The 17,228-nt window shown below is 39.4% G+C and overlaps 1 protein-coding gene across 3 annotated transcripts in view; it reads right to left on the bottom strand.

The window, feature by feature from the left end:
- The window catches only part of Hnmt (histamine N-methyltransferase), a 30,331-nt gene extending 25,190 nt beyond the window's left edge, over positions 1–5,141 (bottom strand). The window contains exons 1-3 of one of the 3 annotated variants that reach the window (XM_052724888.1): positions 4,886–5,141; positions 4,491–4,637; positions 967–1,019 (exon numbers count right to left, since the gene is read on the bottom strand). In XM_052724888.1, the coding sequence (XP_052580848.1) occupies positions 967–1,019; positions 4,491–4,637; positions 4,886–4,953 (268 nt within the window). In that variant the 5' untranslated portion in view covers positions 4,954–5,141. Of the gene's footprint in view, positions 1–966; positions 1,020–4,490; positions 4,638–4,808 lie in introns of all 3 variants that reach the window. The other 2 variants (XM_052724890.1, XM_052724889.1) reach the window with 2 other exon arrangements.
- Between the last annotated feature and the right edge of the window lie 12,087 nt (positions 5,142–17,228).

The raw sequence follows: 17,228 nt of genomic DNA, 5'->3' as shown, positions 1-17,228 counted from the left end.
GATCAGAACTATGTAAGCATGTTTTATATTAACATATTAAGTCAAAGCTAACTAATACCTTAAAATGAAACAAATACTAACCCTTGAGAAGAAACTTGTTGTTTTAGCGTTTCAGAGAGGCACAGCCTTTGCCTTACAGGATGAATAGCCTATGCTCAGCACTTTATAAACGCTTTCTTAATACAATCCTGTAACTAAGACTCAGTGTTTCCATTTTACTGATGAGAAAAATCTCAGCTTATGTATCAAAGTTACACAGTGTGTTAGGGGTAGTTACAAATGATACATCCATCAATCTGCTTTTCCAGAGTTAGTATTTTTCTTCTAGAATTAAAAACTCTTAAGAATAAGAAGACCAAGTGATGCTAATAAAACTAGATTTAAAAAGTGCTTGAATGATTAAAAAAATACTCTTAGAATTAATTCAGAAGGGAGTAGTGAGGCCAATTCATTTTAAAGATGAGGATACAATAATGTAAATCAACTACAATATTAAGTATATTTTTGCCCATATTGAGATGTTTTTAATGGAGAGAGCTGTGCATCAGTTTCCATTCTGGTGAAAGTTTCTAGTCCTCACACGAACCAGTAAGTAAGCAAATAGCCAGTCCATGGACTACTACTTAAAAGGCCCAAGCTTCAAGAACTCCAGAAACTTCCCTTTTCTATAAGCATGTAAATAATTTTGGATAAGAAATAATCTTCAAAGTTATCCTGGTTTTCTACTTACAAAAATGATAAGAAAATCTCATCTCTTATCCATCCTACAAATTATAATGAAGGTTAATGTCTAAAGCCTATAAATCTATTGAAGGCAATTAATTTGAGTTGAATGATACTGCTAGTATTTATAAGTTGATCTTTTATGAAAGCAAAAGAAAGTGGCTTTCTAGAAAGTGAACAATATGGCTATCAAATACCATGATGCCTATAACAGAATATAAATTTTACATGTATTAGTCATACCTGCTCCTCCGCCTATGCTCAGAATCTTAATTTCTGCTTTTGTTTTTCCAATCCTGAAAAGCAAGCAAACAAACAAAATTACAGAATTTAAGAAAAACATGAAAGGTGCTCTGCCAGGTCTTCCTATCAAGTCCATTGAAAAGCAAAGACTTATCAATGAATGGACAAGAAGCCAACATGAAAGCATCACGTCTGTGGCTCTTCATTCCTATTGCTCTACTAGAGTACCTGAAAACAAGGCTCCGTTCCTTTCTTGAACTTGGAGACAGAACCACCACTATGAACATCTCACATGTTCTTTGGAGACTAGAACACAAGGCCACATAGTTCTGTGGACCTTTTACACTGATGATATAAACCTGGGCCTGGGAAAGGACTTGGTGGTCCATGCTACCTCGATATGTCTCTTTCCTCTTCCTTCTTCCTGTTTTCCTTTCAATAGAAAATGTGTATCATGTGTTTATTGTATATCTATCCTAGGGATTAATTTTAAAAAGGATGAAGACAGTGCTTTCAACTTAAAAATCAGAGTGCATTCTGGAACCCCATGGCAAGGGGAGGAAATTCTCAGGACTTCTTTCAGATATAGATTTAAGGGTCAGAAAAAAGTCTGAGTGCACAATGGCTGTCCTGGATGACAGAAAAAGAGAGGGTTCCAAAGACAGGCGGCAAGACAGACTGACAAAAGTTTTCATTTAATTTATCAAGGTTCTTTTAAGAAACTTTAATTCAGCAGATATTCGTAAGTAAAGAATCTAAGAAGAAACATCAGAATCAATGATGGATTCCTGAGTTATCATAGTAAGTTCAATATTCTAAAACTGTCAAAATTGAGTAAACAAAGCCAAACAGAAAAAAAAAATGCATCTCAAGAATGTAGTAAAATTGAAGAAATAGAAGAAAACATGTTATTCAAAACTACAGAAAAAAATTATGAGAAACTAAAGATTTCGTTATGGACAAAAACTTTAGTTAAAAATAGTTGCCTTTGGAGCGTGGAATTCACAGACAAAGGATTTGGGGCAAAGGACCACTGTTGGTTGTTGTTATCTGCTTTTTAAGATCATTTGGATTTTTAAAAGACAAATGCATTTTATTAAAAAAAATATATTACATTAAGTACGCAAGTGCTATACCCAACCTCCCAAACTCTTCCCTTTAGAGACACAGGGGGTTTGGAAGCATTTTGTAGCTACAACTTTTAAAGTTGCAACTTTTAAACTACTTCAAGCAAAAATGTTTAGAGCTCCTGTAGCCGAATCTAATTTCAGGGGGAAATACATTCTTTTTTCTTCTCTCTTTCTTCCTTTCTTTCTTTTTCTTTTTTCTTTGTTTTCTTTTTTGAAACAGAGTCTCACTTTGTAACCCATCCTGGCCTGGAACTCATGGCAATCTTGCTTTTGCCTCCTAAATGCTGGGATTACAGCATGGGCCCCCATGTCTTGCAAAATTGCTTCCTTAATAATGACATGTGGATTCAATTATTCATAACCTTATATATTACTATTGTAACATGAATTTAGTTATAACCAAAATCTCACGAGTCTTTCACATATTCTACCGTCAACATTGCGTCTAGACTGGACACACTCGGCAGACAGGGAAGGGGTCACTGTTGTGTTAAAACCATCCATCTTCAGACTAAGCTGTGAGGCTGAGGAAAATCAAGGATCTGGTTAAGCGAAGGGATGAGTGTGTATCATCCAAACTGAAAAAGTACTGAAGAAGTAACCCATCACCTATAATTTTAGAAACAAGTAGAAAGGTCCAAAGAAGTAAATTATAATTTCAGATAAAAGCTTTAATATTTTCATGTTTTTTCGTTTGAAAAGTCATACATGTACGTAATAGGTTTTGATCAAATTCACCCAGTGTTCCCTCTGAAGGGACACTAGCCCACTCCAGCATGGGGCTCTGCCAGGCCTTGCTGCCCTCCCTCCCCATTCCCTCTGCCTTGCTAAAAACTGTGAGATTACATTCCTGTAGCTAGCCACCAAGGACTATACCTTTGCTTGGCCCCTTCCTCCTCCTGAGGCTGAGGCTACTAAGGTCCAACTATTGAAGTATTAAAGTCCAGCAATCAAAAGCCCCCTTGGGTTCACCTAATTAACATGCCCGATCAAAACATGCCACCGCATCCTAGTCCATTCTAACACAGACCTCCTCCTTTTCTCCTCTTAAAAGTTACACCTGCAAGGTCATTTGCTGCTGTTTTACTGCCTGAGTCAGAAAGCAGCCACTGTAACTTTCCTTCCCAGCTTAATAAAGGATCTCTCTGTGAAGACAGGTGTTCGGGTGTGCTTTGTGCTTAATCCAGGGTCTCAGAGGGTGATCTCCTTCGCCTTCCCCTCCAATAGATCTGCTCCTGCCACCATGTGTCCCTCCCAACTTCTCGTGCTGTTGATTGTAAATCCTAAATCCACTTACACTTAGTGGAACCTATGTGTGCACAGGCTTGGGTGTAGAGCCCATGATTTAGTTTTTATACCCTTTATCCTATTCCACATCAATTCATTAACCTTCTTAAGACAGAAAACACAAGGCTGGGGAAATGACTCGGTTGGTAAAGTGCTCGACAAGAGAAGGAAGAGGAGAAGGAGGAGAAGAAGAAAAAGCAGCACAGGATTCTGCACTTGTCCAACAAGTCTGCTCTGGGTAGGCAGAAGAACCACCACAGGAAACTAACTCCACAGAGAAATTCAGACAGCAAAAGATAAAATGCCAGATTGCTTTGTTGTTCGTAAATTAGGTCCACAGTCAGTCATTTCTTACTAGTTTTCCATAGTTACTTCTTGAAACCGAAGGAGTTGAAACAATTTATCCCCAGATAGGTGACTTGATTATCTTTAGCCTGTGGAATCTGTTACCTCAATAATGCTTATCAGCTTTGGGACAAATTGAACACATTAATCAAAAATAAATGATAAATAAGGGAGTCTATGAGAAGGACAGAAACCAGTTTCACTGATAATGGTAAAATTATCCTTTTTTTTTTTTTCCAGGATCATATTGATAATATTAAATTGAAAGGAAAAGACAGCTTTTGGGAGAACGATTATAACAACAGATAAAGGAAATGAATTTAAATCAATATTATTAGAATTGAGAAGCACTAATTCTATGCCCTGGAGTAAACAGTATTCTACAATTTACTTATATTTGATTCTAAGGAATGAATACCAGAATCCATTTGGGATTTTTTTTAAATATAATATTTGAAAGGAGGCTAGAAAAAAAATCTTGTCTTTTTTCAAATAAGGTTGGGCTTGTGCCTTTAAAGCCTTCAAATGGTTAACACCCTGCGCTGCCAGCTCTGCAGCACAAATCAGGTCTCGGCATTTAAAGCAAACACAGACCTGCATAAGCCAGGCCGGCTGGTTTAGGCAAGGCCGGGCAGGCAGCTGTGATCGGCTCTGACTCTAATCCCAGGGTTTCCTCCACCTCTGCCTAGCCCTTGGGCTGGGTTCCACCTGTCTGTCTTTTGCCCACAGGTTAGACCATTGGCAGAAACGCCTTTTTGTTACCTTGCTATTATGCCTGGCAGCTTCTTGTCCATGAATTCCTGCATGCACTGGTGTTCCGTGGAATTATTTAGAAACCTCCGGAAAGATTCAACGTATCTGCTGTGGTCAGAAAACAAGCTCCTCATGCAAGATGCCATATTGGGTTCCCTAATAAAGGCAGAGAGGGGAGCTACGTTTAACTTCCTCTCTCCCTAGTTCCTTCTTTTCCCTCTTTCCCTCCCCTCCCCCACCAGTTTCTATAACCCAGCGGTCCCCCAAACCCTGCCAAATAAGGGGAAAAAAAATACATGAATAAGAAATAAATCACAGCACTTAAACCTGCTTTGCATTTGACATGCACCCAAAACTAGCGAGCAGAGTTCAGTGAGGTAGGAGACTTTCCGTGGGTGCCTTACCCCTGCACAGCTGTTTTCAGGAGAGAGGCTGTAAAGCAGCCCGCGGTCCAGTGAAGCTGTAAAAGCATTCCAATCACTTCCTGTTTTTTCAGCAGCTGTCACAAGTAAGTTCCAAGTAGGAAAGAGCTGCTTTATTTTGTTTGTTTGTTTTAAGTAAGTTCCAAGTAGGAAAGAGAGCTGTTTTATTTTGTTTGTTTGTTTTTAAAGCAAAACACTAGACTGACCAGGATTTCAACAAGACCATACAGCACTTTCAGAAACCTGCAGGTGCTAAACTGCTAAGCTGGCCCTGTGTTTGTTGTCCAGAAGTTCACTGGCTTCATGTGTCTTAACTTTTGACTCTCAAGCTCAGCTGCCGATTTGTTGGAATCAAATTCGTAATTTTTTTAAGCCAAGGAGGAGCAAGAGAGCTTTAAGCTAAATTTAAAGTAGCATGAAGCTTTCCACATTCCCATAAAAGGATTAGCACACATACTCCTAATTTCTGAGCCTCTTGAAGCTGAAATTTTCACCCACGGTTATTTAGTGCTCGCCTTAAGTCCCACTTTCATCTCTACATGGTTGTTAGCTAGTAAAGACAAGTACAGAGGCATACTTGCTCTCCCAAACAAGTTACACATAGGCTTCTGTTTCCTTAAATGATTTAAAATGTGCTTATGCATTTACACTAGCATTAACAATGCTCATTCCGTCCACTAGTGAGGTGCTCTGTACTTGTTCTCCGTCTCTTTCAGTATCACCTGGATCCAAGTGTTACTGACAGCAGACATAATTCCACTGAGTTCTTAAGGTCAGAAATTGTGTAACTTTTTGAAAACTTACTTTAAGGATTACTTTTTGCTATGCCTCCAGGAACTTCCTCCCAGGACTGATGACAAGTCTGAGATTCTAAGAGGTTGAGTACTTTGCTCAAAGCATGGCAGCAAAATGAGGAAGAGCTGGGAGGGACTATGTTAAGGGTGTTAAGTCACAGCACCCATGCTTTCCTGAAAGTCTTTAGAGTCAATCCAAACCTATCACCTTGGACTTCCTAGATAGCACTCCATTTCAGTTTGCCTAAACTAAACAAACTTCAAACAAATAATCGCAAAAAGAAATGAAAAAATGCTAAATTCAATCTCTCTCTCTCTCTCTCTCTCTCTCTCTCTCACACACACACACACACACACACACACACACACACACACACACAAAACATAAGGAGAAATACTTTCACTCCTTAGAAATTGAATTGCTGGTTTTAAACATTGTCAAGACTCAATCCAAATCATTAATTTGATCCCCAAATTATTTGTCCATTCCCAGTGACAACGCAGAAAACTGCTTGTTCCGGGCCTCTTCAATACACAAAATATCATGCTTGTCTACGAGTGTGCTAATTTGTTGCATGGTAATTGTGAATATTAATTTTCATTTCATTTCGTTGATGGTAAGTGAGAATAAATAATGTTCATTCTGTTAGCTATTTGTACTTCCCGCTCTGTAGTGTTTCTAGTCACTCCCTTCACTCTTTTTCAATTGGATCCTGATGCTTTTCTTTATGTGTATGTGCTCTTTATAAATTAAATATGTTCATTTTAACAAGCATTTTTCTTAATATAACATTTACCTTAAAAAAAAAAAACTTGAAATCAAGACTTAGGACAATATCACTCATTCCATAAATATCATATTTTTTTTTCATTTTTTTTTTATTTTGCGATACAATTCAGTTCTACATATCAGCCATGGATTCCCTTGTTCTCCCCCCTCCCGCCCCCCTCACCTTCCCCCCAGCCCACCCCCCATTTCCACCTCCTCCAGGGCAAAGCCTCCCCTGAGGACTGAGACCAACCTGGTAGACTCAGTCCAGGTAGGTCCAGTCCCCTCCTCCCAGGCCAAGCCAAGCAACCCTGCATAGCCCCAGGTTTCAAACAGCCAACTCGTGCAATGAGCACAGGACCCGGTCCCACTGCCTGGATACCTCCCAAACAGATCAAGCCAATCAACTGTCTCACCCATTCAGAGGGCCTGATCCAGTTGGGGACCCCTCAGCCATTGGTTCATAGTTCATGTGTTTCCATTCGTTTGGCTATTTGTCCCTGTGCTTTATCCAACCTTGGTCTCAACAATTCTCACTCATATAAACTCTCCTCTTTCTCGCTAATTGGACTCCCAGAGCTCCACCCCGGGCCTAGCCATGGATCTCTGCATCCAGATCCCTCAGTCGTTGGATGGGGTTTCTAGCACGACAGTTAGGGTGTTTGGCCATCCCATCATCAGAGTAGGTCAGTTCGGGCTGTCTCTCGACCATTGCCAGCAGTCTGAGAAAAAAAGCAAGAGGAAAATCTAGAACATCCACTTGTTGTAAACAATGTTCTTCACTTTACATTAACTTGGACTTTTAATATGAGGAACAGTGTTCTTACTCCTATGGCTTCTTATCCTTAGTTATATATCCCATTTCTAAATAATTCCAACACTATTAAATTATTTTTAATAAAATAGTTCAAAGAATCTCATTTTTTAATTTTTATTTTTAATTGAAAATAGATTCTTCTCTCATACAATACATCCTGACCAGTTTCCCCTCCCTCCACTCCTCCCAGCTCACACCAACCTCCAGTCTCCCCCAGACCCACTCCCTCTCTGTCTCCCATTAGAAAAGAGCAGTCCTTCAAGAGACAACAACCAAAGATGACAAAACAAAATACAGTAAGACAAGGCAAAAGCCCTCTCAATAAAGCTGGAAAGGCAATCCAACAGGAGGGAAAAAGTCCCAAGAGTAGGCAAAAGAGTCAGAGATCCCCTCACTCCCACAGTTAGGAGTCCCACAAAAACACCAAGCTAACAGCCACAACACATATACAGAAAATCTGATGCAGACCCGTGTAGTCCCCCACTTACCATTGTAATATCTGTGAGTTCTGTGAGCTGCCCATATGCACTCTTCTTAATTTACTCAGTGGGCAATATTCTCCAGGTGTCTTCTATCCCCTCTGACTCTTAAAATTTTTCTTCCCCCTCTTCCACAGGATTCTGAAAGCTCTGAGAGGAGGGACCCAATGGAGACCTCCAATTTATACTTTCTCTACTCATAATGTCTGGGTGTGGGTCCCTGTATCTGCTCTCATCTGCTGCCAGAGTAAGTCTCTCTGACAACTACTGAATAAGACATCCATCTATGAGTTTACAAGTAGATTACAGAATGTCCTTAGGAATGATTTCATCGATTCCCCGCTCTCCGCTGCCAGTTATGTTTAGGTCTACACTAGGTCTCTGAGGAATCAAATCCCCAGTACCTGGCCATCTAGACAGTGTAGAGCATGGGCTCCCTCTCATGGCATGAGACTCAAATTAAACCAGCATTGGTTGGCCACTCCCACAGGTTCTGCACCACCATTGCCCTAGCACATCTTGCAGGCAGCATAGAGTGTTGGTCAAAAGTTTGGTGACAGTGTTGGTGTCTACATTTCTCTTTTGGTAGCCTACAAAGGATTTTCCCATGGCAAAGAGACTAGAACACAGGGGTGAAGGCTCCATTCAAGCACAAGCTCCATCTCTCCATATTCAGTGATCTGTGTGGATGTTGTCCTCAGCAACAGGACTCTACTGTCAGTTTGCAGAGTGCAACCTTCTATCCTGACATCAGCCTGGGTTGTTTGAGGGTCTCCATGGGATCCCCTAGGCCTATAACTCAACTGAATGCAACTGGAAGCCATGCCTGACTGTAAGAGATGGCTAATTGAAATTCCATATCCCCAATTACTAAAAGTCCTCACTAAGATCACCCTCGTAGATTCCAGAAAGCTTCCACTGCACTAGGTTTCCACACACACCCCTGAACACCTCCCAAATCCAGACATCATTCTCTACATTCTCTCACTTTGTCCAATCTGTCCTCTACCTGATCTTTCCTGTTCCTGTCACCCCCATCCCAGTCTACCCAAAAAAAATCTATTCTATTTCCCCTTCCCAGGGAGATCCATACATCACCCCTCAATACCTGCTCTTTACTTAGTCTCTCTGGGTCCAGGGAGTGTAGCTTGGTTATTATTTACTTAACAGTTAATATCTACTTGTAAGTAAATACATACCATATTTGTCTTTCTGGGTCTGAGTTACCTCACTCAAGATGATTTTTTTCCTAGTTCCATTCATTTGCCCACAAATTTCATGACGTCATTGTTTTCTAACAACTGAGTAATACTCCATAGTGTAAATGTACCACATTTTGTTTAGGGACATCTAGGTTATTTCCAGTTTCTAGCTATTATGAATAAAGCTGCTGTGAACATAATTGAGCAAGTGTGCTTGTGGTAGGTTGGAGCATCTTTTGGGTACATGTGTGCAAGACTGGCATAGGTGGATCTTGAGGTAGATTGACTCCCAACTTTCTGAGGACTTGCCATATTGATTTCCATAGTGCTTATTACAAGTTTGTATTCCCAACAGCAATAGTGGAGTGTTCCCCTTGCTCCACATCCTTGTCAGCATAAACTGTCACTTGTCTTTTTTATCTTAGCCATTCTAACAGGAATAAGACAGAACCTCAAAGAGGTTTTGATTTGCATTTCCCTGATGGCTAAGGATGTTAAACATTTCTTTTAGTGTTTCTTGGCCATTTGAGATTTCTCCATTGAGAATTCTCTGTTTAGACATGTACCCCATTTTAATTAGATTATTTGTTTTTGATAACTACTTTCTTGAGTTCTTTATATATTTTGGATATTAGTTCTTTATTGAATGTGGAGTTGGTAAAAAAAAAAAAATCTTTTCCCATTCTGTGGCTGCTGCTTTGTCTTATTGATGGCATCCTTTGATTTACAGAAGCTTTTCAGTTTCTTGAGGTCCCATTTATTAGTTGTCTATCTTAGGGCCTGTGTTATCGGTGTTCTGTTCCAAAAGTCATTTCCTGTGCCAATGCATTCAAGGCTTTTTTCCACTTTCTCTTCTATCAGTTTCAGAGTGTTTGGTATTATATCAAGGCCTTTGATCTATTTGGACTTGAGTTTTGTGCAAGATAATAAGTATGGGTCTATTTGCATTCTTCTACATGCAGCCATCTAATTTTATTGGCACCATTTGTTGAAGATACTCTTTTTTTAAGTATGCATTTCTAGCTTCTTTATCAAATTCAAATGTCCATAAGTGTGCGGATTTGTGTCTGGGTCTTCAATTCAATTCCATTGCTCAACAGGTCAGTTTTTATGCCAATTCCATGAGATTTTTATTACTACAGCTCTGTAGTACAGCTTGAAATCAGGGATGGTGATACCTCCAGAAGATCTTTTATTGTACAGTATTGTACAATAAACTATCCCGGGTCTTTCGTTTTTCCATATGGAGTTTAGAATTGGCTTTTCAAGGTCTATAAAGAACTGTGTTGAAATTTTGATAGGATTGCATTATATCTGTAGGTTGTTTTTGATAGGATGGCCATTTTTACTATGTTAATCCTATCGATCCATGAACATGGGCGATCTTTCTGTCTTCTGACATCTTTTTCAGTTTCTTCAAAGACTTGTAGCTTTTATCATATCAAGTCTTTGCTTGCTAGGTTAGAGTTACCCTAAGATATTTTATATTATTTGAGGCTAATGGGAAAGGTGTTGCTTCCCTGATTTCTTTCTCAGTTTGTTTGTCATTTGTGTTTAGAAGGGCTACTGATTTTCTTGAATTAATCTTGTATTCAGCTACTTTGCTGAAAGTATTTATCAGCCATAGAAGTATCCTAGTAGAATTCTTGGAGTCAGTTATATATACTATCATATCATCTGCAAGTAAAGATACTATGACTTCTTCCTTTCTGGTGTTTATCACCTTTATTTCCTTCAGTTGTCTTATTGCTCTAGCTAAGACTTCAAGTACTATGTTGAATAGATGTGGAGAGACTAGACAGCCTTGTCTTATTCCTAAATTTAATGGAATTTAACTTAATTTAATTTGACATAAGTTATAGGCTTGCTGTATATTGCCTTTATTATGTTTAGGTATGTCCTTTGTATCCCTAGTCTCTCCAGGACTTTTATCATGAAGGGGTGTTGAATTTTGCAAAAAGCCTTTTCTGCATCTAAAAGGATGATCATGTGTTGTTTTTTCTTTCAGTTTGTTTATATGGTGGATTACATTGATTGATGTTAAATCATCCCTGTATCTCTGAGTAAAGCCTACTTGGTCATGGTGACTGATCTTTTCGATCTGTTCTTGGATTTGGTTTGCAAGAATTTTATTGAGTATTTTTGCATGTATACTCATAAAGGAAATTGGTCTGTAATTCTCTTTCTTTGTTGAATCTTTATGTGGTTTGGGTATCAGGGTATCTATGTCCTCATAAAATCAATGGACATTTTTTTCCTTCTGCTTCTATTTTGTGGAATAATTTGAGGGGTATTGGTATTAGGTCTTCTTTCAAAGTCTGGTAGAATTCTGCATTGAAACCATCTGACTCTGGGCCTTTTTTGATTGGGAGACTTATAATGCCTGTTTCTATTTCGTTAGAGGTTATTAGTCCATTTAAATTGTTTATCTAGTCTTGACTTAACTTTGATAAGTTGTATCTATCAAGAAATTTGTTCATTTCTTTTAGACTTTCTAATTTTGTGGAGTATGGGTATTTGAAGCATGATCTAATGACTCTAGATTTCCTTGGAGTCTGTTATTTCCCCATTTGGTTTCTTATTTTGTTAATTTGAATATTTTTCTCTGTGTCTTTTTAGTTGGTTTGGATAAGGGCTTGTCTACCTTGTGGATTTTCTCAAAGAACCAACTCTTTGTTTCATTGATTATTCTTACTGCTTTCATTGTTTCTATTTTATCAATTTCTGTCCTCAGATTGATTGTTTCTTCTTGGGTGAGCTTACTTCATTTTGTTCTAGAGCTTTCAGGTGTGATGTTAAGTTGTTAGTATGAGATTGTTCCATTTTTTTTAATGTAGGCACTTAGTGATATGAACTTTTAGCATCATTTTGATTGTGTTTTTGGTATGCTATATATCCGTTTACTTTGAATTCTAGAAAATCTTTAATTTCTTTTTTCTGTCTTGACCCATTTTTCATTCAGTAGTGAGTTGTTCAGTTTACATGAGTTTGTAAGTTTTCTGGTTTTGTTGTTGTTGTTGATATCCAGCTTTAATCCATGGTAGTCTGATAGGATGCAAGGAGGTATTCCAATTTTATTGAATCTGTTGAAACTTGTTTTGTGTCCAAGTATGCATTCAATTTTGGAGAAAGTTCCATGAGGTGCTGATAAGGCATATTCTTTAGTGTTAAGTGAATGCTTTATAAGTATCTGTTAGGTCCATTTGGTTTATAACATATGTTAGCTCCAGTATTTCTCTGTTTAGATTTTTGTCTGGATGACCTGTCCACTGATGAGAATGAGCTATTGAAGTCTTCCTCTATCAGTGTGTGAAAGTCAATATGTGATTTATGTTGTAGTAGTGTTTCTTTGATAGGTGTCCTTGTGTTTGGGGCATAGATGTTAAGTATTGCAATGTTATCTTTGTGGGTTTTTTCTTTGATGAGTATAAAGTCTCCTTCCCTCTATCTTCTAGTAAGTTTTGGGTTGAACCCTATTTTGCTAAATATTAAAACGGCTACATCAGCTTGGTTCTTACCACTTGGAATATCTTTTTCCAACCTTTCACCCTAAGGTAATGTCTATCCTTGATGTTAGGATGTGTTTCTGGATGAAGCAGAAGGATGGATCCTGTTTTCAAATCCGTTCTGTTAGTCTATCTTTTTGGTAGGGAATTGAGACCACTGATAATGAGAGATATCATTTACCAATGACCAATAATTGTTGATTCCTGTTCTTGTGGTGGTGGTGGTGGTGTGTTTCCCTTCTTTTGGATTTGCTGGTGTGAAATTATTTATTTCCTGTGTTTTCATGGGTGTAGTTAACCTCTTTGAAATGTTCCTTCTAGTACCTCTGTAAGGCTGGATTTATAGATAGATATTGTTTAAATTAGACTTTATCATGGAATATCTTACTTTCTCCATCTACAGTGATTGAAAATTTTGCTATCTATAATAGTTTAGGCTGTTGTCTGTGGTCTCTTAGAGTCGGCAGCACATCTGTCCAGGCCCTTCTGACTTTTAGAGTCTTCGTTGAGAAGTCAGGTGTTATTCTAATAGGTCTGCTTTTACATGTTACTTGGTCATTTCTCCTTTCAGCTTTTAATTCTTTCTTTGTTCTGTGTGTTTAGTGTTTTGATTACTATGTGGCAGGGGAATTTTCTTGTCTGGTCTTTCTATTTTCTGGGACTTTCTGTTCTCTTTATTGCTTCTATTTCTGTTTTCAGGCTTGAACAGTTTTATTCACTTCCTCCTAATGTTTATTTGTGTTTTCCTGGCTTTCTTTACACTGTTTATTCATTTCCTCTTTAAGAATCTCTATCATCTTCATATAGTTGGTTTTAAGGCCTTTCTCTTGTGATCAACTCTGTTAGAATATTCAGGGCCTGCTGTGGTAGGATAGCTGGGTTCTAGGGGTGACATACTGCCCTGGCTATTATTATATTCTTACACTGGCATCTAGACATCTGGATATGGGGTGATTATAGTTCTAGGTGCCAATTTCTGAATTTTAAGAGGGTATGATGGGTGTGTGTCGCCTGTTTTCCTGGCCTGCTCAGCTGGTGTGTTCACAGGAATATCTACTGGTATTAGAGGCTGGAATGCAAGGAGAGGAAGGGGAAGGAAGGTCAGGAGAGGACAGTCTGTGGGATCCACAGGGGTGGGTAGTGGGGAAGAAAAGCTACAGGTGGTGTTCTGTTGCAGCACTAGAGGTGAGCCTCAGGGATTGGGTCTGGGGGAACAGAGAGACTGGAGCGGGTCCATGGTCGGCCTACTTTGTTTTTCTATTTTCTTGATCAGAATAAAAGAACAATGCATTGATTAATTGATTGATTGATTTACTTATTATTGTTTTAATTCTTCCTAATGAAAATGTGATTTTTGTATTGAGTTTAATTTAGACATCAGACTTATGCTATGTGAAAATGAAAGGAGGTATTTAGATTAAGGGTTTTGGCAAGTTTGTACTGAGGTTATTTTTCCAGTCTCCTACTGCTCATAGGCTGGCATTTTCCATATCCATCTTCTGGGAAGACCTTTCACGGAAAACGACATGTGAGCAGGGAAGAGTCAGAGTGGAACAGCAACCTTCTTTCCTATCCTTTACTCCAACTTGTAAACTTGTAAGCCAGTTGTAAACACTAGCTTTATTACCAAACTCTCTATATATAGACATATAGATCATCATAGACAACTTTCTTCATGGCTCTTGTACTGGGAGCCAGAGATTGAATCTATGTCCTGGGAGGTGATTGGATTTGCCCACATTGATTAATGTCAACTCACCCACTTTAGGCAAAACTTTTCTTTAAAAAAAATTCAATGTGTTATAGCTGGAACCAAGAATTAGTTCATTCTTTAGATGAAATGTTCCTCATTTTCAGGGATTAAATGCATTAGGATTAACTCAGTCACCAATAATGAATATATATATAACCCAAGACCACCAACCCAAAGAATGACACTGCCCATGGTGGACTGGGCCCTTTCTTATCACTCATTAATCAAGAGAATGTGCCACAGGCTTACACACAGTCTGGTCTAACAGCATTTTCTCATCTGAGATTCCTCCTCTAGGTGACTCTAGCTTTTGTCAAGTTGACAAACTAATCAGCACAGTCAACTTTACATTAACTTGGCACACACATCACTACTAAACCACATTCCTCCTTTCTCATCCATGTCTAAGAGATCAGGTTATCACAATATAAAACAGAGTATGACTTTAAAGGTCCCAGTCCTTTAAATTTTCACACAAGATTTGAAAGTTCAATCTCTTTAAAATATCTAACATCTCTTTAGGAGTCTACAATCTCACACCTGTAAGACTAAAAACAAGTAAAATACTTCTTCCAAGAGGAAAAAAAGGACACAATGACAATCAAATACAAAGCCAAACCTACATCCAGAAATAGTAATTGAATGCATTAGCTCAGCCCCAGCATCTGGAGCTCATGGTCCTCTGGACATCAAGCGCTGTCTGGGCAGCTGCCCTTCTCTGACTCAGCCATCTGAAACATGCAGAGTGTGGCTCTGGCCAGCCATGCGGCAGCACCTGTTGTCTTTGGCAGTGACCCCACTGTGCTGGCATCTCCAGAATTGGAGGTTCTCCACCATGACGGAAACTGTACCTTCTGTGGTAAACTCTCCTGGCATCTCTTCAGCTACTCCAAGCTAGTCATGTGGTGCTGAGGCTCAGACTCTCTCAATGACCCCTTTATTCCCGGAGTTTCCACTACAGCTGAAGCTGCACCTCGGGCAATGGCTCTGTGTCTCTCACAGTGCTAAACTTCAGCTGCTCTCCATGACCCTTTTAATCCTGCAGTGTCTTTGGCACTAAAACCAGTACCACATAAGGGACTCTAACACATTACCTAGTCAATTGCCAACTTGAGATGCAGCCTTGGCTTCCTCTGAAACACACCTCTGTGTGCTAATCCTGAGAAAACACCTCCAGTAAGCTATACCTCAAGGATGCTATATCTCATCTTCATCACAGCTGATGTCTCAGCTCTAGCTAAGAAGCATCAATTATCCCAGCAAAGCAAACATTTCACTTCAGTAGTACTTGTCTCTAGTTTATCAAAACTGATTCTTCAGCCCGCAGTTCACCAGAAGCCATTGATCCTTAATACAAAATATCTCACTTGTCAACACAAGAACCATAGCTCTCAAATTAAAGGAAATAAGAGATATTTAACTCTGGAGACTTTTTGAGTGGCTCAAATTTTAAGTTATCTCAAATTCCATGTTCCAACATGGAAGCAGTTTCATGAGAACATAAGGGAACAGAATGGTCAAGCTGGAGCGGAGACAGAGTGGGAGAGCAATGAAAGAGATACCATGATAGAGGGAGACATCTGGGTGCTAGGGAAGTTCCCAGGAATCCACAAGGATGACCCCACCTTAGACTACTAGCAATAGTGGAGAAGGTGCATGAACTGGCTTACCCTAGTAATCAGATTGGTGAATACCCTAACTCTCATCATAGAGCCTTTCTCCAGTAGCGATGGAAGCAGATGCAGAGATCCACAGCCAAACACCAAGGCAAGCTCCAGGAGTCCAGTCAAAGAGAGAGAAGAAGGATTCCATGAGCAAGGGGCATCAAGATCATGATGGGGAAACCTACAGAGATAACTAGCCAAACTAGTGGGAACTCATGAAATTTAGACCAACACCTGTGGAGTCTGCATGGGACTGGACTAGGCCCTCTGCATAAGTGAGACAGTTGTGTAGCTTGATCTGCTTAAGGGGCCCCTGGCAATAGGATCAGGATCCATCCCTAGTGTATGAGCTGGCTCTTTGGAGTCCACTACCTATGGTGGGACACCTTGCACAGCCTTGAGGCAGGGGGAGGGGCTTGGACCTGCCTCTACTGAATGTACCAGGCTGTGCTGACTCCCCATGGGAGGCTTTACCTTCTTGTAGGAGGGAATGGGAGGTGGGTTGAGGGAGGGGAGGCTAGAGGGGCAGGAGGGAAGAAGGAGATCTGTGATTGGTACGTAAAATGAATAAAAATAAATTCTTTAATAAAAAAAGAAATTCACAAATCTAAGCAAGTTTAAAATGCATTGGTGGGTACATCTGAAAGGAGGGTACAGTGAGATGCAAGAAACATTTCTGAATGTCCCAGATATTATCTGATGATATTTCATTCTTAGTTTTGGGGTTAGTGGAAGCTAGTGGTCTGCTAAGGTAAGAGATTCTCAAAAGCTTTTTGTTTAATAAGCCATAAGATGCTAGTTCTGACACAGAGGTGAGCAAAGAATTGCTGTTATGGAGAGCTAGAACTAGCCCAAAATAAGGTAACTAGCCTTTTGGACCTGTAACAATCCAATCTGTCTACAATACTGAAATTCTAATCGACCAATCAGTCTCTGCAGACACAGCTTCTTTCCAGGAGGTTTTGTTCACACTCAAATAGCCCTGATAGTCTCTTAGGGACTCCCCCTGAAATTTCATAAGCCAGACTTTCATGATCTGCATTGCCCTCAATATTCTTATCTTCTAAGCTCCCACAATAGTTCACTAAGCTTTTGAAAACACATTGGCTTGTCTAATCTGAAGTTCCAAACTCCTCTCACAATCCTCATGAAAGTAACAAAATCAGGTCTGTTGTAGCAACACTACACAAACCTACTTAGCAATGGAAAAGCCTAAAAAGGCAAAGTGGGGTACCACTTGGTCCTTATCTGGAGCTACCATCAGGTGTAATGATTTGAGATCTTCTAATACTCCCTTGGCAGTCTTTTTCAAGTAGGTTGCATCTGGGTGTGGCAGGAGGA

The sequence above is a fragment of the Peromyscus californicus genome, unplaced genomic scaffold (genome assembly GCF_007827085.1).
Source record: "Peromyscus californicus insignis strain IS unplaced genomic scaffold, ASM782708v3 Scaffold_7__1_contigs__length_154581171, whole genome shotgun sequence".
Taxonomy (NCBI): domain Eukaryota; kingdom Metazoa; phylum Chordata; class Mammalia; order Rodentia; family Cricetidae; genus Peromyscus; species Peromyscus californicus.
The sequence above is the reverse complement of the archived record's forward strand: the minus strand, read 5'-3'. Positions and strand labels throughout refer to the sequence as shown.